The following is a 23,672-nucleotide window of genomic DNA, read 5'->3' as shown; positions in this document are numbered from 1 at the left end:
TGGGTTAAGGTTTTTCGGAACTGGGGGCAAAATGAACGGCAAAATTCGTTTTTGGATACACTTTTTGGTATAGTTTCGATGTCATTGTCTTATTTGTAACGAAAACTTTCATTTTTTTTTGCCACAGCTGCAAATGCCCTACCAAATCAAAAATTTTCTTGCAAATTTGTGAAACATCCCCCCGAGCCGTGGCCAAGTAAAATTTTTGACCTGGGATTTGCTCGAAGTCAGCCTTGACATAGGTTTCATCATCCTTTTGAAGGCACCCGTCGAACTTGGTCAGCACCTGGTCAAATAGTTTCGGAGCACGAATTTTGACCACACTATTCTGTTTTATAGTCCGATTTGGCTGTTTGCTAGCTCGATACGACTTGATTCCTTCCCGGAGTTGAGTTCTCCTCACGGTACTATGGGCAGCACCGAATTTTCTGGCCAAATCACGGTCCGACAGATTAGGATTCCTCTTAATCGTCTTCAAAATCTTACCACGCAGTTTCCGGTCGACAGTTCCACTCCGACGATTGGCTTGAGGCTTCAGAATCGTCGTCAATATTTCCTTATAACGTTTGATAACGCGCCATACAGTATTTCTGGGCAATTTCAGATGTTTTGCTAGCCTAGATGCAGACCACAATGGATTTTCCAAATAACTGCACAATTTTTTCCCTTCTTTCGGCTTCCATGTTGATTGTTTACAAAGTACAGTCGATTTGCGGAATGTCAAAAATCATACGTGAAACTGATAAAATTCCCGACACGTGGGCGCCAAGAACTTCCAAATCCGTCCACCAGGGGCGCCACAATATGAGCAAAAGTTTGTTCCAATTCTAAATTAAGCAAGCTTTATATGAGGGGTAAAAGGATCTTTAAACTTGATCGATGGCCCAATAGTAGCTTCCAAATGAGCCAGGTTGTTGAAATCGGTTCAACCGTATCCAGGATATGAAGCGTTGAAACATATACATTGGAAAACTGAATGTGAAACTTCTAAAAAAAAGTTATCAATCCACCTAAAGATGTGGTAATGCCTATCTCTTGCCATTTAAATAATCTCATTAAAACATTCATAAGATTCTATCGTCGGCCAATAGTATTGTAAGCTTATCAAATAAACTAATAGTAGCTTTCAAATTAGTTCAAATTTGTTGAAACTGATTCTCTCTTCTCCGAGAAACTTTGGTGTATTAAAAAGCACTGAAATTTTTCGATTCGTCACATATAAGTTTACATCTGTCGAACCGGAAATGTTTATTCTATCACTACCAAATTTGATCAACATGGTTAGCTTTCGAATAAGCCTAAGTTTATCAGAATTCGTTAAATCATCTTTGAGAAAATTCAGCCGATGAAGAATGTGTTGTTAGTCGGTTACGTCATTTATACTATTATATCTCCAGAACCGAAAGTGACGAACATTTGATTTTCGAATTTGATCATTCGATCAATAGTAGTTTTCAAACGAACCTTGACTTGAAAATTGAAAATTGAGCGGTAAACAACGGAAGTGACAGTCATTTGATTTTAGAGCTTGATCAATAGTTCAATACTAGTTTTCAAACGAGCATAAGTTTGTTGAAATCGGTTCAGCCATCTCCGGACAAAATGGACGGTAAAAAATTCACGGAAAGATGCACACACGCATACAAACACGCACACATACATTTACAAATCTATAGAGAAAGGCAACACTTTAAAAAAAATTCGAAATACGATTTACGCGATGCAGATCAAAATCACGAAGTGATAGATTGTTATATCAAAATTAGTACAATATGCACAGTGCACATTATGAAAATTACAGATTTGATTCTGCATAAAACTATTAATCTTGTAAATCATCCATACAATTTTATTGAAGTAAGTATCTTGTTCGTAAATCAGAATTTCGCGAGTTAATGTTTTGAAAGTAAATTGTTTGAGGTGCTTTGAATTTTCCGCTGCTTCTTTTTTTTCTGTTTTGTTTATTGTATTGTTAATATTGATCCAGTAATGTAGATTTTTTGATGGTGCAAAATGTTTCATTACGGTTGGGGCTTATTTATTTTCTGTTTGCGATGGTTTTCCGTTATTATGCAACAACATTGCTTGTTATTGTTATTGATGCCGTATATTCTTGTAAAAACACTCATGAATAAAAATTTGGGAAAAAGTTAAATGCAAAAACACAGTCAATAGCATTACTTTTCTGCAAATTTTCATTTTTGATCTTCGAATCATTTATTTATAAAAATAATAAAATTATGTACTCTACTAATTAGTTCTGGCGATCCGAACGAAACCGAAGTGGATACTATTCTTATTCTCACGGACGACTGCTATATAGTTGCTGAGTACGATTCTCATTTGGATAAAATTGTTCGCTTCGAGAATGTATTATTGGATAATATAGTGTTGATTGAACTAGGTCTATTTCAACATAAAAAAATGTTCCAAGGGCCAGCCTTAGCTCATTTGTGCATTCGTCTGAATTATACTGTGGATAACGTAGATGGATATTTTCACATGTTTCGTTCTCCAAATATTCGCTTCTTCAACAACGTAGCAGTAGTCATCAGAAAATCGGAAGAAATCACTGAATCTCTCACTGCAATTATTGACCTGTTTCGTATTACACTAGCAAATCGCGGACGAGATAATGTTCCTTTCCAATGTGGAGGAAGTTTACAGAGAAGAAAAAGTCGTACGCTCCTTTCTGTACCACAAGGTATTCCTAGAAATCTCTCAGAATCTCAATTGGTTCAAATGGGCTCGAAAGCTCTGAGTAATGTAGCAGGTCAATTTTCAAAAATTGGGCAAAGTTTGAATCCGGTGAAAATAGGGCGATCATCTGCAGGTAAAAAACTCAATGCTGCAACTCCACTACCATACGTATATACTGCGCAGATTGCCGATGAAGCAGAACGGGGAAAATTCACTGTCGGGTCACGTAGTTCTAGCTTAAAAAAATTGGAAGGTTCGAGCTCAGAATCAGAAGAGGCAGATGCTAGCATTTATGAGCCTGACGATAGGGATTTAGTGGAAGAGAATCCATTGTACAATGAAAATGTATTCCTCCCCTCAGTTGGAATAGTTATGAGTGGTTCAGGAGGAGGTACTGAGGACAATTTCAGTTCAATGTTGACTGAGAAGGATTGTACTGCCAAGATGTCCTCAGACGTTTCGACTATGTCGATATCTTCTGTTACAGACCACATTAATATGCCAGTAGGAATGCTGGAATGTGCTTCGCCGATCCGAAGCCGAAGCCCAATGCCTGATATTCGAGTAGACGATGACGACGTAACCGGTAATTTGGAGAAAACTTGCGACGGGAAAATTGGAAGGTGAGTTTACGGAGAAATTCGATGAGGTTACAAATCAACTAATTATGAACATTATTCAACAGAGATCTAACACTGAACCTTTCCGGTAAGCAAGGTGAAAATGCATTGAACCAATTGAAAAGGTTAACAAGTCCCCTTTCCAATATCGGCAAAGGACTTCAAACGTTGAGCGCAAATCTAGATCCAAGGAAAATTGCTGTTAAGGTAAGAATATTTGTTAATAATTGTAAATAATATCTTTAATAATATTTCAATGGAGAATGTTGTATAAACATTACAAAAGAAATAAATGTGAAAAAATCGAAATTATTGAGGAATGAATATCTTATATATAAAAATTGATGTAAGTTTGTATGTTTGTAACGCCATAACTTCGGAACTACTGAACGGATTGTCACCAAACTTGGCACAGGTACTACTCGCATTTCAGAGATGGTTTAGGGAGCATTTTTATAGGAGAGGGAGCGTAGCAAGTGTAATTAACAGAAGGGGGTCATGGAAAAATTCATATAACTTGACGAGAGTCGATACGTTTTGAAGACCATAGGAACATTTTGCATACATTAGATACGACTTTACGAGGGGTGGATGTAGCAAGTGGCTTTAAAAAGGAGGGTGTAATGTTTAAAACGGCACAATTCCGAAACTATTGAACAGATTGCCACCAAACTTGGCACAGATACTTCTTGCTCTTCTGAGAAGGTCATAAGAGTATTTTAATGGGGGTGGGAGCGTAGTAAGTGTCCTTAACCCCCCCTGGTCATGCAAAAATTTGTCAAATTAGACGAGAATCGATACTATTTTTAGACCATAGAAACAGTTTGCAAATATTAGATATGATTATATGGGTGGTGGATGTAGCAAGTGCCTTCAAAAAGGGGGGGGGGTGTAATGTTTGTAATGTAATAACTCCGGAACTCATTAACGGATTGCTATCAAACTTGTTACAAATACTTATTGCTCTTAAGAGATGGTCATAAGGGTATTTTTGTGGGGAAGGGAACGTAGCAAGTGCTCTTAACAGAGAGGGGGGGGGGGGGGGGCATGAAAAAAATTGTCTAATTTGACGAGAATCGATACTTTTTGAAAACCATAGAAACATTTTGCATTCCGTAGGTATGATTATATGGGGGTTGGATTTATCTTTAAAAGAGGGGTGTAATGCTTTTAACGGCATAACTCGAAAACTACTGAACGTATTGCAATCAAACTTGGCATAGGTACTTCTTGCTCTTCAGAGATGATCATTAGGACATTCTCAGGGGAGAGAGTGTGTAGCAAAAAGCAAAGTCTTGGCATTACATTCCTTTCGTGGAATTTGGCCTTTCTGTTTAAACAGACTTCGCAGCCGATTCTTAGCGTACAGAAAGAATTATTGCATGGCTAGTACTATGGATCCTACTGACACTAAGAATCCTTCCAGGTCGGGGCTCGAACATTCGACAACTGGCTTGTAAGACCAGCGTCCTATGCATTGAACCACCAACCCGGGCTAGAGAGTGTGTAGCAAGCGTTCTTAATTTAAGGAGGCCATGTCGAAATTTATCTTATTTAAAGAGAATTGATACTTTTTAAAACCATACATACATTTTGAAAAACTCAAATATGATTTTAAGGATATTTGTGGAGGGTGGATATAATGAGTGCTTCTAAAAAAGGAAGTTTAATGTGAAGTTTTTAGAATTTTCCATAAAACGATAATTCTTGCTGAGTACAGATATTATTTGCGCTTCAGATGATCCTAAGAGCAAAGTTCCATAACAACTCAGTAAATTATCGCCAAACTTGGCACAGGTACTTTTTACTATTCAGAGATGGTCATGACAAGCTTAGATATTCATGACAAAGGTTTATTGTAACACTTTCTTATTCGTCGTCAAACAAGATAGGGGGCGGATTCAGACTAGTAGAAGGGGATCTTGAAAATCAATTTTCATCTTGAATTTTTTATAAAATAAGAGAGGGGCAAGAATGTCAAGATTGTGCTAGATAGTATTGCTATGGTTAATTTGAATTAAGTAGAACTGCTATTGTTAATTTTAATGAATTAATCGATACTTTTTGAAGAGCACAGATACTTCGTACACTACTAAGAGGTGGTCATAAGGGTTATCATGGAGGAGAGCTGTAAGTTCACTAATAAAAAAGGAGTTCAATATAAAATGCATTCTACGAGAAACGATGCATCTTGACAAATATAGATACTACTTTTATGTCAATGTAGATTAAAAGGTTATTTTTAGGGAGAGGGAGTGCAGCAAGTGCCCCAAACATGGGAAGTGTAAGGTAAAATTGATTGAATAGCAACATAAAACTGCTCAGAGTATTACACTAAGTAGGACAGCTTCGGGAATTTTGTTCGGCCTTTTCTTCCCGAAACATTTCCGAGCAACGCCGGGTCATTCAGCTAGTATATGATAATAGAGATCTGAGGTAAATCTATGCAGAAATAATGTTATAATAAATTGATGAAAGGATGACAGAATCGGAAGTTGATAGAATTATTTTTAGAAATCGAGTGACAAAAATATTTTGAATCAAACCGCAGATTTTTTAAACTATACAACTTTTGTTATATATTAAAATAAATGGCATATGTTCTGAATTACGATTCTTTCAAAGTTTCGTATTCCACTTATAATTCGCTATTATGTGTGTATTATTTTTTCTCAATAAAAGTGAATGCGGAAATGGAAATTCGTTGTCATTATTGCGAATTGACTTCATTTCTTCCATGTTTTAGGGCACTCTCCGGCGCGCCGTGTCGTTCTTGATGTATTCTACCAATTTAATGCGCGTTCTTCGGAACAGCAATTTCAGTATCGAGAAAAGTGAATGAGGTTTTGTGCACGATACTTGTTGGGAGTTTAACCCAACTCTCGATCTCAAGCTCATAGTGCGTACGCTCACTTGTGACTTTCCTAATTCATTAGCGATTTGTTCTAAGCTACGACGTTTGTTTACCGGGCAAGCCATTAGGTTTGCACCAACAACCTGTCTTTGTCGGCAGTACACATGTTCAATCCGGAAGGTTTCTTGGAAATATAAATAAGTTATGAATATATGTTTTCAATTGCAGACACCAACTCTCCCGACTCGCAACTCCGAAACGCCAACTGCTGAAATTAAGCGTCTGGAGGAGAAATGGGAAAAAGCTCAATGTCGCAGCAAACTCATTGCACTTTAAACGGTCAACTAAAAATCTAGCACTACGTTGTTGCACATGAAAGGAAATTATGGCTTCGCTAAATTAGCCGTTTCGCATCTAAATGATTACTCAGTTAGAATTTATGCTACATAATGTGATTTTGTTATAATGAACGGGGTTAGAGTAGAAATGCTATAAACAACCTCATGCACCAATGAAAACATTATCTTAGACATTCCAATACGGAACATGATATTGTGTTTCGGCAGACTTTATTTTGATCTTTGATCTGAAACAAATATTATTTTCTATCACATTCATTAAAATTTTGGAAAATATTTGTGTTATCCCTTATTAATATTACTTGAGGTATTGTGAAATCTATAGTATGTTAGTATGAGGTATTATGAATACGATAGTATGTTAGTTCAGTCGAAATAGTCAAAAAGTGCACAAATGAAGTCAGAGATTTTTTTTCCAATTATGTAAATAGGTAATTTTAAAGTAAAGCATTGGTGCTCAATTCCGAATACAGTAATACATACAGTAATAGAAAAATTAGATTCACTTATCTGAATATTACAAGTGAGTTCACCAAAGCAGCTTTCATCGTTTTAGGCCAAAGATCATAATTAAAGTTACATCATGAATACGACTGTATGGATCTATAGATTTAAAGATTTGTCACCAATACTAGTATTACTGTATGAATAAGGCATTGGCTAAACTAAAATCTGTCTCTTTTTATCCAACTTAGTCTAAGTAAATTTTAGTTTTAAATATTATGTTGTACGTGTTATGTATATTATAAATGATCTTCCAATTCAATCTGATGACTTAACTTTGCATTGATAATAGAAAAAAAATCATTCATTTTCATAAATCGATAACTTGTGAAATTTTGATTAATTCAATATTTGCTATCCTTGGCGATGCTTCCTTTTTGTAATTTTTAATTTCTTTTCAACATACACTCGAATATACCATTTTTCAAATTAGCTTCGTTTTATCTCAATACTACTCTGTCAAACCATTGCAAGCGATTTTTTGAGTTATTTTTGTGTCTGTCTAATAAAGAAAGTTAAATGGGATTTAACTATAAAACATATAACCAGAGCAACAAGGTCACATAAGCCAAGAGTGTCATCAGAGTCAATTAAATGAATACATTAACATACAACAATTTAATATAAATATATTTGCTAGATATAAAATATGATACTGATGTTATTTTATGCTGTTATTAAAAAGGTTTCTGTTTTGAAGAAATTTGCAAATTAACAGTAAATAGGCATATTCCCTATACATTGGTATTTTATCCCAGGCCTAAAAGTCAGCTTATAAAATTCTGATGCTGAATTTGATATGTTTTCCTCCATACGAGGAATTTATTCACTGTATAAGAATATTCAACAGCTTTGTTCTCAAATATGAGAATCGTATATATTGTAGAAAATATGGAAACACTCAAGAGCAATATTCCAAACATAGCTTCAATGAATTTGTTTCATTCTTATCCTAAGCATTCCGAAACTCCCTAAACTGTGAAATACTCAATCAATATTGAATATCATCAAAATAAATTAATATTCACCCCGATTCTGTATTTTGGTTGAATCGAATGTTTCGTTCGAATGTGAATTTTACATTCTGTATTCCGATTGAATGACGTTTTTTGTATGAAAAAATCTAAATCGATTGAAATACAGGATGTAAATTTTCTCAGTCGATTGAACTAGCTTTGTTTGATCTAAAAATGAATTAGTTGAGAACACAATAGCTTACTAACCTTACCTAAAAGCTATACTCCTGGGATGTTCTTTGCTGTATCAAGCATACGTCTCTACATAACTCGGTCCATGGCTGCTCGTCGCCAGCCACTCAAGGCACGGATGCTTCGTAGGTCACCTTCCACTTGATCGATCCACCTTGCTCACTGCGCTCCTCTTCTTATACCAGTCGGATTAGATTCAAGAACCATTTTCACTAGACTTTCGTCAGAGATCCTTATGACATGCCCAGCCCATCGTAGACGTCCGATTTTAGCTGTCCGTACGATGGGTGGTTCTCATAGCAGCTTTTGCAATTCATACGCCGTCTCCACGTTCCGTCTTCTATCTGCACTCCGCCATAGATGGTCCTCAGTACGTTTCTTTCGACCACTAAGAGCGCGTTGGTTCTCTGCCAACATAGTCCAGGTTTCGTGGCCATAGAGCCGATCTAATGAGCGTTTTGTAGCGTTCTCTAGAGCCTCTTCCTATCATTTATTATATTGTTGACGCATTAATGACCAGTCCGATACGCCTAGCTGCTGCTTTCAGTCCGACTTCACGACTCTTCTGGAGTACTTGTGCTATCGCGAATATGTCATTCATAGTGGCGCGGGCTCTAGTAAATCCAGCTTGGTACGGCCCTACGAATTCCTTAGCTATTGGTGATAGACTACGGCAAAGGATTAGGGAAAGTACCTTGTAGGCGGCGTTCAGCAATGTGATTGCGCGGTAATTGCAACAATCTAGCTTATCACTCTTTTTATAGACGGGACATATCATTTCTTCCATCCATTCCTGCGGTAGAATCTCCTCCTCCCAAATCTTACAAACCATCCAGTGCAGCGCTCTAGCCAGTGCCTCTCCTCCTTGTTCGAGCAGCTCGCCTGGTAACTTTTCACTTATAGCTAATATGAAAAAGCTTGGTTCAGCAAAATTGTGCGCAATAATTAGTTCAACAACTCTTCTGAACTTATAACTTTACATATAACGTTTCACAAAAAAGTTAGAACATTAAAAAATGGTTTTTCCAGGAGTCACCCAACTTTTACTCGAGAAAATTGATGTAACTCGATCAAATGAAAAGCAAGAGAGGTGCTTTTATAGCAAAGTTGCTCAAAATGAAATTACTTACAACTTTATCGTACAACGAAATCATTTTTGAGTTCAATTAAGAAAGCTAGATTTCAGATTTCAATCAAAATAAGGACCACCCAAGTAACTTTTTTCATCAAAAAGAGCGCCATTTGATTATAAACAACTTTTGTAAAGCCGCCAACTACAAAAAACTAATATTTAATAGTGAAAATATTTTTGTCACGCTAATTTCTCATTTCGGACCACCGTGCACTGGTATCTCTGTATATTTCGGCGTGTAGCCTCTGCGTGAGCGGCCTTCATTCTCATAGAACCTCCGTGTGTCATTTGCGCGGTACAGATGTTCCATCGCTTCACGATCTTGGTCGTCCTGGTGGCGCCTTTTCCTCCGGAAACCCGCACACCAAAAAGCGTGCAGACGACACAAAACACATCTGCTCGCAGTGGCGATTGAATCCAAACTGATTGAATTTTTGTTAAGAGATTTCCTTTTACGTGAATTCGTTTGTAGCTTTTTCACTAATGGGCGGTCCGAACGGCTATAAAAATAGCCGCATACAGAATTTTATTGTCGATTATTTCATTTCGGATTTGCATAATTTATTGAAAGAAACTATCAATATGCTGTAGGGATTCGTTTCTAGCATTCACAAGGACCAAATTGAGGAACTCACTGCGATATTCACCACTTTTCGGAACATTTTTGCCGGACGATTTGTTGTACAACAGCAGATATTTTGTTCTCTTACTTAGAACGCGTTCGGATTGGCTGGTGTTGACATGGAGCAAATGAGACAGGTTTTTCAATAGTGTACTATTGAAATACTTCAATGCTTTTGCTATACACGTTTAAATTGAAAAATTTCGATTCTATTGGTAGTTAGATTATATAAATCCTTTCACAGATCACTGAGCTATGAGCTTTAAAAATACGAGAAAGGCAAACGCGCCTTATGAATTATCCTCTTTGATACTCGTTTATACCAAACATTTCAGAAAAGTTTAATTTTGAATTATTTGAGACTATGTCACAAAACTGAAAATTTTATCATAAAATTGTGATCATATTTCCATGTCGGCATGTCGCAAGTATTATGTTGATTCATTAGATACAACAATAGATATTCACGATCAGAAACTTATCACTCTCTCAGAGGGTAAATTTTGAAAAGGCGCCCCATAGTAAAGTAAGTCGTATTCACGACAAAAATGGGTTGTGTAGAGGTACAGTAAAGTAAATTCCGCATAATTCTTTAGGAGTATTATTATGGTTTTAAGAAGAACCGAATAGAAGTCTGGAATAGAGAACTGGACCCTGAGTTCAAGACCTAAATTTAGATCCAATAACAGACTCAGAATCCAGTTTCAGTCGCTGCTGGTTCTCGCCTTGATGGCCAGCAAGCGATTGAGAGATGCGACCTGAGCGTTTGAGGTTTTTAACCACGCAGAAGGTGCATTCTCCGTCGCTGCTGGTTGATGATTCCACTCCCACGACGTCTGCTTCCATCGAACGCACGAAAAGAAATGATCGATTTTCGACCACGGTTCCCCTTTTATACGCATTCAGTTGAAGATATGTGCCTGACTACCTCAAAATCGTCGTCCTTGCGCGAAAAACCCAAGCGAAAGTAAAGAGTTTTCCGCGTTGTTTCCAAATTTTAAGAAAACTTAATTTTTGAGTTGTTTGTGGTTATCGCACACTGTTCAAAATATTATCCTGAATTCCTGATCATATTTTTGATGAAATGGTGAAATAATTATGTTGCTACCATTAATACGAGTCGAGATATTCACGATTAAGTTCTGCCCATTCTTCCATATGGCTAATTTTGAAAAGGCGCCCCATAGTAAAGTAAGTCGTATTCACGACAAAAAATTTGAATTTTACTGGTGACTTAATCCCTCATACGATGTATTTCATAAAGACCTAATTTGTCAAATGACGGAAAATCTCATTTGTAATGACTTAATGTTATATGAGCTTGAATTTTACTGGTTTCGACTGTAACTTATGTTCTGCTGGCAGGTGCGACTGTATGAATTTAAATGCACCTTTTACCAATCAAGCAGATACATGCTTCTGTGGCTCAGTCGATTAACAGACGTACTTACGATCCAATGATTCTCGGTTCAAGTCGCGACGGTTGCTCTTAGTATTCTTTTTTTTATTTCAATGAATTTCATGTATGGAGTTTTAGACACAATATTAAATGTTCTTCCACGTAAATTTGCGTGAGCTTCGACGCTCCATTTATGTACATCTAATAAGATGTAAAATCACAGGGTTTTTTTTAAGTGTGCGTGTTCTGTCGGTTCCGCACCTGTCTGAATCGTTCCTCGTTCGTTCTTGCTACATTCTTCGACCAACTGCTGACATTCGTCGTCAAACCACTCATTTCCTCGATTCGATAACCTTGTACCTAGAACGCTTGCAGCAGTACTACTCACGACGGACCTTATATTCCTCCAGCCGTCTTCAAGAGTCGCCGCGCCAAGCTACTCTTCAGTTGGTAGCACTAGCTCCAGTTGTTGCGCGCATTCCTCTGCAGTACGAACGCTACGTAGCTGCTCGAGATTGAGTTCCGGCGTTCCTGTGCACCGTCGATAGTTTTGAGCGCATACAAACCGCGACAGGTAGTGGTCAGAATCAATGTTGGCACTGCGGTAAGTGCGGACATTGATGACGTCGGAGAAGAATCGCCCGTCCATGAGAACGTGGTCGATTTGATTTTCCGTGTGTTGACCAGGTGATTTCCAGGTGGCTTTGTAGATATCTTTGTGGGGGAAGAAGGTGTTTCGAACTACCATTTCTCAGGAGTCTGCAAAGTTTACGCATCGTTGGCCATTGTCGTTTGTTGCCAGCCCGATCACGGGCCTGTACATTGCCTCTCGGCCTACCTGACCATGCATGCCGCCGATGACGAGTTTTACATCCCGCCGCGGACAGCTGTCGTAGATTCGTTCCAACTGCGCGTAAAATGATTCCTTCTCGTCATAGGGTATCGTCTCATGTGGGCAGTGCACGTTGATGATAATATAATTGAAGAAACGACCCTTGATCTTCAATATGCACAATATCACTGATTCGCTGCCACCCAATCACGCGCTGACCCATCTTGCCTAACACTATAAATCCCGTTCCTAGAACGCTGGTTGTGCCAGAGTTCTGGTAGAAGATAGTCGCCCACTTTTCCACACCTTCTGTCCCATCCAACAAAGTTCCTGCAGTGCTACGATATCGAAGCCGAGGATTTGAAGCTCATCATGCAGCATTCGGACGTATGCTGGAAGGCCAAGCGATTTGCAGTTCCATGTGCCAAACTTCCAATCGTTGTCCTTTGTTCGTCGCGTAGGTCTATGCCGATTATTCCGAGTCGTATTTCTTGTTTGATTGTGCATAACATGTGCTTTCCGGGCGGCTTGTGGGCCTGCACCAACCTCCTGTCTCGCCGGAGGGCCATCGTGTCAGCACTGTTTAGAGTCCCACACTGACACAAGGAAGAAGAAGAGAAGGCAAAGTTTGAAATGCGTTTCTTCTAAACCACGGCTTCAGAACACGATAAAAACTAAATCGATCGACATCGAATCTACTGATCAATTTGACTGTTTGCATATATCACTTTTTAATTCCGAAACTGTGAGATCTAATCGAAAATCGAAAAAAATAAGGGAAAATGAAACCTATCTTTTGAATTGATACTCCTTTCTCCGAGAAAATCAAGTGCACATTTGTGTTACACACGCATACTTACATACACACACATACATACATATACTTAAAGCATGAAAGTTTGCTTAAGTAGCAAATGTAAAATTAATTGCATTTTCCGCAATTGAACAAGACAAATCATGTTTTTTACATTCAGTTCTATAATAATTTGCAAGCAATTCAATTCACTTAAGCAAGTAAAACAACATGCAACATGTGTAGTAATATTTTTTTATTTCAATTATAGAGGTTTAAACCTTATATTGTGAATCAAGTTCAAAGATCAAACGGCTGTCGCTTGAGGTTTCAGAGATATAATGGTATGAGTGACGTAAGCGATACAACGCGTTGTTTTTTACCACTTATTTTTATCAGAGATGACAGAGCTGATTTTAACTAGCCTAGGCTTGTTTGCTACCATTGTATTGTATGTCAAGCTCGAAGATCAAATGGCTTTCCCTTAGGGTTCCGGAGATATAGTGATATGTGATGTAACCGACAAAACTCGTTGGTTTTTTACCGCTCAATTTTCTCAGATTGATGTCAGAGTGCGAGCGTCACACGAAGTGTCAAGGCGCACTTGTGAGCTAGTTACATTCGATCAAAGCAAACCTGCCAGAGCGGAAACGGTAGCAAACCTGCGGAAACGGTACATCGCATTGAATCTCTTCGCTCCGCAATGCGTTCTGCGCTCAGCTGATTTTAGCAAGTCTAGCTCGTTTGAAAGCTTTTATTTTATTGTGGATCATTTTCGAAGATCAAATAGCTGTCACTTCGGAGATATAATGTTATAAGTTACGGTACCTACAAAACGCGTTTTTTACCGCTCAATTTTCTCAAAACAGCTGAGCCTAGACTCGTTCGAAAGCTACTATTAAGCCATTGATCTAGTTCGAAAATCAAATGGCTGTCGCATCTGGTTCCGGAGATATAATGGTATAAGTTACGTAACCGGCTACCCGATAATTTTTAATGGGTTAATTTTTCTCGCAGATGACTAAGCGGATTTCGATAAACTTAGGCTTATTCCAAAGCTACTATGTTACATATTTCAAAATTTTCAAAATTCTGTTCATTGCGCTAAGACCTGTGTTAAACTGGACAAGAAGACATCTACACCCAAGACCAACGACACTTCCTCTTCTCCTGTCCCAAACAATTCCGGTAGATCTGAGGCAGAACTAAAAAACGATAAAACACTGGCATCAATGAAACCACCAAATGCATCGATCAATACCATATCTTGTAGCTTCGGAACAGGAAATCGCCGACCGGTGACGTGATCGATGGTCTTTAATTCGTTTAACTGCTTCAATTTGGCCGTGCCTCTTTTGAAAAGTGAATCAAGTGTAAAGCATCTCTGCACGTGTGAATATCTTCCTCTCGGCTTTTAATCCGATGAACTGCGATAGCCGGTTTACCAATATCGGACAAGATGTTCATCTGTGGATCTTCGCTGATTAACAGGAGTCCTCTCAGCACAACTTTGTACGGTTCTTCACTCGGTTTGTCATGAGTGAAAAATTCAGCTTTCGTTTCCTGGAGAAATTTCGTGATTTGATCGTATTCATCCTGCAAGTGACAAAGCAGCTTGGTCTCAAAACTGCAAAGCTTGAACGTTGGATCCGGATCAGTATCTGGATTTTTGTCAACATCTAGCGACGCGAACGAGTTCATCGTAGCCACCGATACAGGGCTGGCAATCGATCTGCTGGAATCAGTAGATTTCATACAGGTTCTATGTTGAACATTCCATTGGAAATTGGGCAAACACCCCATGTCATGTAAGCACCCTTAAAAATGGTTTAACAGTAGTTTTGAATCAATCAGGAAGCATCAGATCTTTTTTAGTTATTATCAATAACAGCACAATGAAAGCTTATTTTGAATAATAATAATTTGGATGCTTCTGTTGGATTTTTAATAAGTTTAAGAATAAGTATTCAACACATTTTTAAAATTGATGACAAAGTCATGAGGTAATATCATGAAAATTTTTCAGAAAATTATGAAAAATTCTTAGCATCCTTCATGTTTTTAATTTTGCTAATGACTGCCCTTATTTCATCATAATTTGTCTCAGTAATGTCATCTTGAGACAATACTTGTGTTATGCTCATATTTGTGTGAGATGTCAACAGGATTTACAAAATTGGAAGAGTTGTCGACTTTGATCTTATTCACCGTTTGCATTGCACCGTATTTGAATTCCTTATTTGAAAGCTGAAACTGGTTTCTGAGGACCAGTATAAAATTTCAGAAAGATTTAGAATATGGATTTATTTACTCAGTGAATCTTTGTTTAATTTTCTTTTAAACGTCTTCAACTATTCCATTGTAGGATCACCATAACGTTGACATTGATGTAGATGAAGGAGGACTGAATTTTTGTTAAGCTTTTGAAACTGATAGTCTCCTAACTTCAATCATGTAATGATTTAAATTATGTATGGCTGTAACGATATTTCCCGAAACAATTTCAGGGTTTACATTGCTTTCGATATGAGATCTGAACCCTTGCTTATTAGTTCCAACTAAATGAACTAATCATTGCTTAATTTGAAGCCCTAAACGCCAGTTCACTACGAATGTTACAGTGATCTGCTGGATTCAGATCAATTGTTAACGTTCTCAAAATCAAAAACATGACCTTCATTTATACAGTGTTGAACTAAACCATTATTGCCTATGCTTTTTGACTTTACATCCCTTTTATGCTGCTCTATACGTTTTTTTTAAATTGGCTAGTTTGGCCAATATATGACTTTCCTTACATATCCCGCACGGTATTTCATAAACAACAATTTTAGATGAAGTACAAAGAACTGACACACGTTTAACAGCTGAGATGTTTTATATAAAAATTAGAGGAGAGTCGAACACGTTTAACCTTCAATGAGATTCGATAAAGTTTAGATCAGCATACATCGGACAAAACCTCTATACAATCAAAACAGATAAGAGACAGAGAGAGCGCAAAAGACAAGACAGTTGAAAATGTGAAGTGTTGTAGTGTAGACGTCATTAGCATGTAAGTTAAGTGTTAAAATTCAATGTTTAGAATTAGCTTACTTGACAAATATATGTTTTTAGATAGCTGCTGAGGATGACCGAACACCTTAGTAGGTCGAAACGTCCGGTTAAATGCAACGATCAGTTATTATTTTCATCGAAAAAAATCGATGACCGTCCATATCAGTTTGTTTGCGGTGATGACCATAAAACAACAACATTCAGGAGTTTTGTATGGGACCTCAAGACCTTTCATTTGAATCTAAGTTTGTTAAAATCAGTTCAGCCATCTCAGAGAAAAGTTAGTGCAAAAAGCATCGTTACATTCGCACACTCACACACACAGACATTTTCCGTAATCGACGAACTGAGTCGAATGGTATATGACACTCGGCCCTCCGGGCCTCGGTTCAAAAGTCGGGTTTCACAGTGATTGCATAACCTTTCGATATGAGAAAGCAAAATTAGATTGATATGTCCATATGACAAGCGTGACAATTTGTTGTACCATGACCGAAGCCCTGACAATGACGATATTGCGTTAGCTTCACTGTGCTATCATGCCGTTTCTAATTTTCCCGCCGAGCTGAGATTTTCACTTTCACTTCCGGAAGGAACGAAGAGAGGTCTGTACAAAATGCTTTGAAATTGCAGGCATAGATTGTTGTTGGTTTTCCAGAGTTGCAAGCGTCCATTTTTGGGATTGTTGTTCCTTATTGATTTATTTTCAATCATATGTATGTAAAAAATAAAACGTGTTTAATCCACCTAGCAGTGAGATGATACCTTTTTTTATCAATACGCATGTGTTTTTGCATGGATATTCTTAGGTGTTTTAGTTCTCATGACATTATTTTAATTATCGTCGTTTTAAACGGCAAATTGAGATTTTAATCACTCATTACCCTGTTATGTCGAAACTGCAAAACATATCGAATTTCAATCTTAACGTGTGACAATCGATTGAACATTCCATGAGATGTCGAAGTAAGTTCCACTTTAGAGTTTTACGTCATTATTTATGGTACTTCCAGAGCTGGTATTCAAGAACTAGCATAACCCAAAATGATTCGAATGGCCATAAATTAATACGCCAAACAATTTACATGAAATTTATAAACTCATCATCTGTAATTCCAGAATCGGATAAAATTAACCAATTTTGTATGGGACCTTAAGTCCTGTAATATTTGTTTTTGAAGTTCGATTTGGTCTTTTTTGAGAAAATGATTGAGCTTTTCGGTGTAGCCGAAATCAGTTAAATTCACCTGAGCAGTGTGTAGACATCTTTGAGAAATTGTAGTGCGAATTAAAATTTAGGGGTACATTCCGAATCCAAAAACGAATACCGCTCAAATTGAAATAAATTTATTTGGTAATCGACTATCCAAATCTGCAAACCCGATAAACCTGATTAATTTATGTGAAATGGACATTTTTATACTAATCACCCTGCATTTTCTAAACCAGAAGTCGGATCTGACTAAAAAGTAAGAGGTTTTATAGGATTTTAAGACCTCTCATTTGAATCATAGATGATTTTTAGATTTTATTTGAATCTTAGATCGGTTCAGCCATCTACGAGAAAAAATAATTGCATTATTTTAATTTCGTTTCACATATCATCCTGTGGTTCCGCAATCAGAAGTCGGATCCAAACGTAATTCAGGAACCTTGTTTGGGAGTATACGACTTTTCATATGAATCTGAGTTTGTAGAAAACGGTTTAACCATCTCCGAGAAAATTGAGTGAAATTATTTGTCACACACGCATTTGCTGATCTCGACGAACTGAGTCGTATGGTATATGGAAGTCATGTTCTTCCAGCATTTATTGCTGTAAATAGTTTAAATCAATATAATTATGGAATTACTTCCAACTCGATAATGCTGGTATCATCTGGTTTACATATGCCATATTCGAAAGATAATGTTGCCAAAAATGAACCGTGCTAAAATTGGTCCAAGGCAAATTGTCATAAAAAAGGATGCTGTACAGTCTTTTTGGTACTTAGAAACAATTATATGTAACAGTATAAAAAATCGTGTTTCATGTTGCTCCCAAGCATTGCTTTTTCATACAGCGCTCAAAATTCCTTCTACTGGAATAAGGCTTACACAAAAATATCGATATCTCCGTTAAAAATGGACGGATTTTAACAATCTATGGCTTGTTGGATAGATATTACCGAGCGAAATCTAAGTCTGGAAACATATTCTGTTTTCAAGGTCAAATGTGACAGATACTGTCAAAAAACTGAAAATTTTGACATAAAACTTCGTATAACTCAAAAAGTAAACATCCGATCTCAAAACCATTCAATAGCGTTCTGGGTGACGGGGAGACCTTTCATTTGCGACTAGTTTGATCAAAATCGGTCCAGCCATCTCTGAGATCTCGACCTCTTAGTTGACAACACACATACGGACACACACACATACACACACACAGACATTTGCTCAGTTCGTCGAGCTGAATCGATTGGTATATGTCATTCGGCCCTCCGGGCCTCGGAAAAATTTTCGAAAGTTTGAGCGAATTCTATACCTATTTTTTATATATATAAAAAAAGGTAATAAAAACAGTCATGGGCGCTCGGAAAAAATCGGCTACGTGTAGCCAAAACCCCTAGCGGACTAGAAAAAGGCTTTATGCTTTTCTTATATGCACTAGTTATAATAAATATATCCTATTTATACATAGAGACACCTGAAAAGTACAACAATCCTCAATTAGCGAGCCTATTATAATATTCTTTTTCGGTCGTGGGATATCTGTTTAAAGTATGAATCAAAGGAATAAACAAACAGGGCGATTTGAGCCTGTTCCAAAATCCAGGAATTTTTATCTCGCAAACCGGGATAAACTGGGAAATTTAAATCGGCGATTCACTTGCCTCCCTCCAAATTCAGCGTACTGAATATGGACATAACCATTCACTGAATGTATGTCTATTTATTGAAGTTTACGACAAATTCGATTTTATTGTATCTAAAAATATGTTTAGATTAGGTATTAGTATTCAAGTGTCTATGGGATTTAAATTCGCTTTTGAAAGCAATCATATACACATTTTCAAATTTTTCAGTGGAATTTGCAGTTAAGTAGTTCAAAACAATAATTTGTTTCGGTTATTGAACATTTTGCATAAAATTGAAATAATAATAATTAATACATCATCTTCAATTCAATTAACTATTAAATTGAGATTTTATGAAAAGTTGCCTTGTTTCAAAATAATTGGCTTGTATTCTGGTAAACGTTTAGGAATGCCAGGATCTTATTTGTACTAGATTAATTTAATCTTTTTTTCCGAATGCCTTGAACGTTTTCCCTCGCTCACATGCATTGGTTGTAAAATCGTGCACCAAAAAAAATACAACTTTCACTGAGCCTTGAAATCGATTAGGGTTTATAGACTCCAATCACAATGGTGTCTGTAGAAATCTTTTTACGGCGTCATTTCATTACGTCCAACGCCAAACCCTTGGCAAAAAATAGACGAAGTCAAAATGAGATAAATGTTTCCCTTCAAGCGGGTGGAATAAGAAAGCTTGTGATATCCGGCAAAGGGGGTCGAGATTAGCTGGCGATAAATTTTCAAAGCAGTTTATTTCACGCTTCTTTAACCAACAATTTGCTCTCGCAAAACAGGCAACCTTTCGCACTTATAAGGAATGACCATTGCTAAGAAACGGATTATAGAGATAAAGACACCAAGTTAATGATAGTATGATGTGAAATTCAAAAAGATCCCATCTATCTGCCAACACACTCTCATATTTGACTAGGGTTGTTTGTGCAGAAATTGTGTTTTTATTAGAACATTCACATAACAACTTAAATGCAAATCCGAGGAGATTTCTCTTAAAAGGTAAATTTTAATAAGATGAAAAAAAATTATATTTATATATATATATATATATATATATATATATATATATATATATATATATATATATATATATATATATATATATATATATATATATATCTAATTTTCTAATTTAAAACTTTTAAGAGAGTGTTAAGATTTTGATCGTGAATATCTCTTGTTGCCTCTAACGTTTCAACATAATTATTGCTATATGCGATTGGAAATATGATCATAATTTTATGATTAAATATTCAGTTGTATGACATAACCTCAAATAACTCAAAATTAAACTTTGCTGAGATGTTTGGTATCAACGAGTATCAAAGAGGAGAACTCATGACGCGTGTTAGCCTTTGTGGAAGGATTTATATAACTCAACTACCAATAGATTTGCAATTATTCAACTTCAACGTGTATTGTAACAACATACACCCACACGCCTAGTAGTTTGATGGCATGTTAAATGTAGCTCTCTTTTAGATTGCGTTATAGAATGCTTGGTACTTTCTCTGGCATTCGTTACTTTCACTCAGTTCTACACTAATGCTACACTCACTCATCCATCATCATTCATGTCCTACTACGCGGATGCAAAAAATACAAAAAAAATCGACAAAGATCGAAACAATCAGAGCAGATTAGAAAAGTTAATGTTAGTAGACGGATCATTTCGATATCGTTTCTAGATAATTAAACCAATAATTGTATGCACCGCTTCAGGCATTAAAGATCATTTAGGAAAACATGGCCAATTCCGAAGCGGATACAATACGCAATTCTCCAAAGTTGCATTATCGAAGACATTAAAAACACAGAAGTAGTTGGTAGGATGACAAAATACCGATACGATACAGATGTGTCTAATTCTATGGTGGATTTAGAATAGAAGATACTCGTATCTTTCGTTGCAAATTGGCTACCGCAAAAAAAAAACAAAATGTCGTTTGGATTGCTGGAAGGTTTCCTCTTTTGTTACTAGTGTTCATTTGGGCACCATAGCCTAGTTTGTCCTGCATAAAAAGTGTGGACCCTTGCAACCTCTACCCTGGGCATTTATTTTCGTTTGCCACATTTTATTCGACATTTATTTTCGTTTGTAAAATTTTAATATATATCCTGTCACAAAAATAAAGGCGAAAGCGTAATGTCAGAGACATCACTGTATGACGTGAATACGAATAAAGCTGACATGCTATTTACACACATCTGAAAATCGATAATCGCTCGTACTAGTTGATTGAATGCAAACTCTCAATACTTCACTTGCATAATAGTATAGTAACAGATCGGCTGAAAAGCTCGTATCGTTTCTATGAGAGGGCTCCACTAGAATTAAATCCATACCATTTTCAGTTAGTACCAACCTTCAAAAGATACGTGTATAAATTTGACAGCTGTCTGATTATTAGTTTGTGCGGTATTGCATTTTGAGTGAAGCTACTTTTGTTATTGTGAAAAAAATGGAAAAAAAGGAATTTCGTGTGTTGATGAAACACTACTTTTTGATGAAAAAAAGTGCCGCCGATACCAAAAAATGGCTTGATGAGTGTTATTCAGACTCTGCACCGGGCGAAGCAACAATTCGTAAGTGGTTTGCAAAATTTCGTACTGGTCATATGAGCACCGAAGACGATGAACGCAGTGGACGTCCAAAAGAGGCTGTTACCGATGAAAACGTGAAAAAAATCCACAAAATGATTTTCAATTACCGTAAAGTGAAGTTGATCGAGATAGCTGACACCCTAAAAATATCAAAGGAACGTGTTGGACATATTATTCACGAATATTTGTATATGAGAAAGCTTTGTGCAAAATGGGTGCCGCGTGAGCTCACAATCGATCAAAAACAACAACGAAAAACCATGCTGAAATTGAACGAATTGGGCTTCGAATTGCTCCCTCATCCACCGTATTCTCCAGATTTGGCCCCCAGTGACTTTTTCCTGTTCTCAGACCTCAAGAGAATGGTCGCTGGTAAAAAATTTAGAAGCAATGAAGAGGTAATCGCTGAAACTGAGGCCTGTTTTGAGGAAAAGAACAAATCGTACTACAAAAATGGTATCGAAAAGTTGGAAGATCGCTATAATCACTGTATCGCCTCTGATGGCAATTATTTGAATAATAAAAACGAATTTTGGCAAAAAAATGTGTGTTGCTATTAAACGATACGAATTTTTCAGCCGAACTGTTATGTGTAAGGCAAAACATACGAGCGCAAAAATTTTAGGGTTGTTTAGGGGACAAGACCGATTAATTTGAAAATGCAATGTTCAATTTCATTCATAAATTGAAAAACCCACAACAAATCGTTTTCAGCCATCCAGGACTTCTAAATTTAAGTTTATAATTAATATGACATTCATTTCAATAACTTACTTGTCAAACCCGTCTTTAAATTACAAATTGTATAGCGATTTGATTTAAAAGAATATCCACACACCGAATTTAAAAATTGTTAAATATAAAATAATTAATATCCGCTCTTCAAGCGTAGACAAAACGTAATTATAATTCCTTCAAAAATTCATGAGAAATGGTAAGATTTTATTCACTTATATACTGATATGATATGCTCTTCACTAACTGGCTATTTTTATTGAACATCTTACAAGCCAGTTGTAATTCCATATGAAAAGGAACTTGTTTGATTATGGGGGCCGGGTATAGCGTGATTGGTAAGTCGATGCTTTTCACGCAGCCCGCCTGGGTTCGATTCCCAACCCCGCACATAGGGTCAGAAAGTTTGCTGGCCCGAAGAGGCAAATGACCTCAAGGTTAAAACCTCTATAGTCGAAACAAAAAAAAACATGTTTGAATATTATACAGTTCCTTTAAAAAATCATACATAGTTGGAATCAGCTAGGTGAAGTATTGTCATCATGTCAATGATTTTGATCTGTAACAAAGAATGAACAATTTGGCAATTGGTGAGAAAATTAATTAAAAGAGCATTTTGGTTATAAATTGAATGACTAAATTGACCATCTTGGACAATATGCGAGTGACGATAACTTGTGCATATATTGTGCCGAAACAAATTGTGATAAATTTATGTGGAATAAATTACTTTTCGTGAAGAATTTAGTGCAACATTAATTGCGAGACTGTATTTTATTCAGATTAGTAGAGTGCATTTTATGTGCATGCCTATATTTGGTGCTATTTCGATTTCGTCTGAACGGAAGGCGTCGTTTCGGGTGAATTGAATGATATGTGTATTGTTTTTGCATTTTGTTTATTTGTCCTTCTGCTGTCTCGGACCGTTTGGTTTGCGAAGGAATGATAGGTGAATGTGGCAAATGCAAAGAAAGGCTAATAGTATCGGATCGGATAGTATGTTCTTTTTGTGATAATGGTTTTCATCAGAAGTGTTCAATCCTTACAAAGGCAATTGTGAACTGGCTTTCCGAAACTCCGATGCTTTTGTATAAATGTGGAGAATATTTTTCAGGTGCATCTAATGTGGAAAGAGCTGAGCTGAGTTGAGCTGAGCTGAAGTAGATCGCCTGTAGTTGCACTTCGTGATTGACCGAATGAGTGGAAATGTACAATGAACCAAGAAGATGAAGCTTGGGATTCATTCAGAGGTCATTTTCACTTTACATATCCACTCACTCCTAACTTTTATTTAATGATCAATAACGACACTGGCTACGACCAAAGGCAGTGCTACTGAGGGAAAGGAAGGAATGTTAGTCCGATACTCGTTGTTTCTAGAGACCGTGGGTACCACTG

General features: G+C 36.8%; 1 protein-coding gene across 2 annotated transcripts in view; it reads left to right on the top strand.

Moving 5' to 3' along the window:
• LOC131440733 (phosphatidylinositide phosphatase SAC2) overlaps positions 1-7,968 on the top strand; it is a 42,912-nt gene extending 34,944 nt beyond the window's left edge. For both annotated transcript variants that reach the window (XM_058612262.1, XM_058612263.1), the window contains 3 exons: positions 2,259-3,323; positions 3,386-3,527; positions 6,403-7,968. In XM_058612262.1, coding sequence (XP_058468245.1) covers positions 2,259-3,323; positions 3,386-3,527; positions 6,403-6,510 — 1,315 coding nt within the window. In that variant the 3' untranslated portion in view covers positions 6,511-7,968. The remainder of the gene's footprint in view (positions 1-2,258; positions 3,324-3,385; positions 3,528-6,402) is intronic.
• The last annotated feature ends 15,704 nt before the right edge of the window (positions 7,969-23,672 follow it).

The sequence above is a fragment of the Malaya genurostris genome, chromosome 1, assembly GCF_030247185.1.
Source record: "Malaya genurostris strain Urasoe2022 chromosome 1, Malgen_1.1, whole genome shotgun sequence".
In the NCBI taxonomy this organism is placed as follows: domain Eukaryota; kingdom Metazoa; phylum Arthropoda; class Insecta; order Diptera; family Culicidae; genus Malaya; species Malaya genurostris.
The sequence above is the reverse complement of the archived record's forward strand: the minus strand, read 5'-3'. Positions and strand labels throughout refer to the sequence as shown.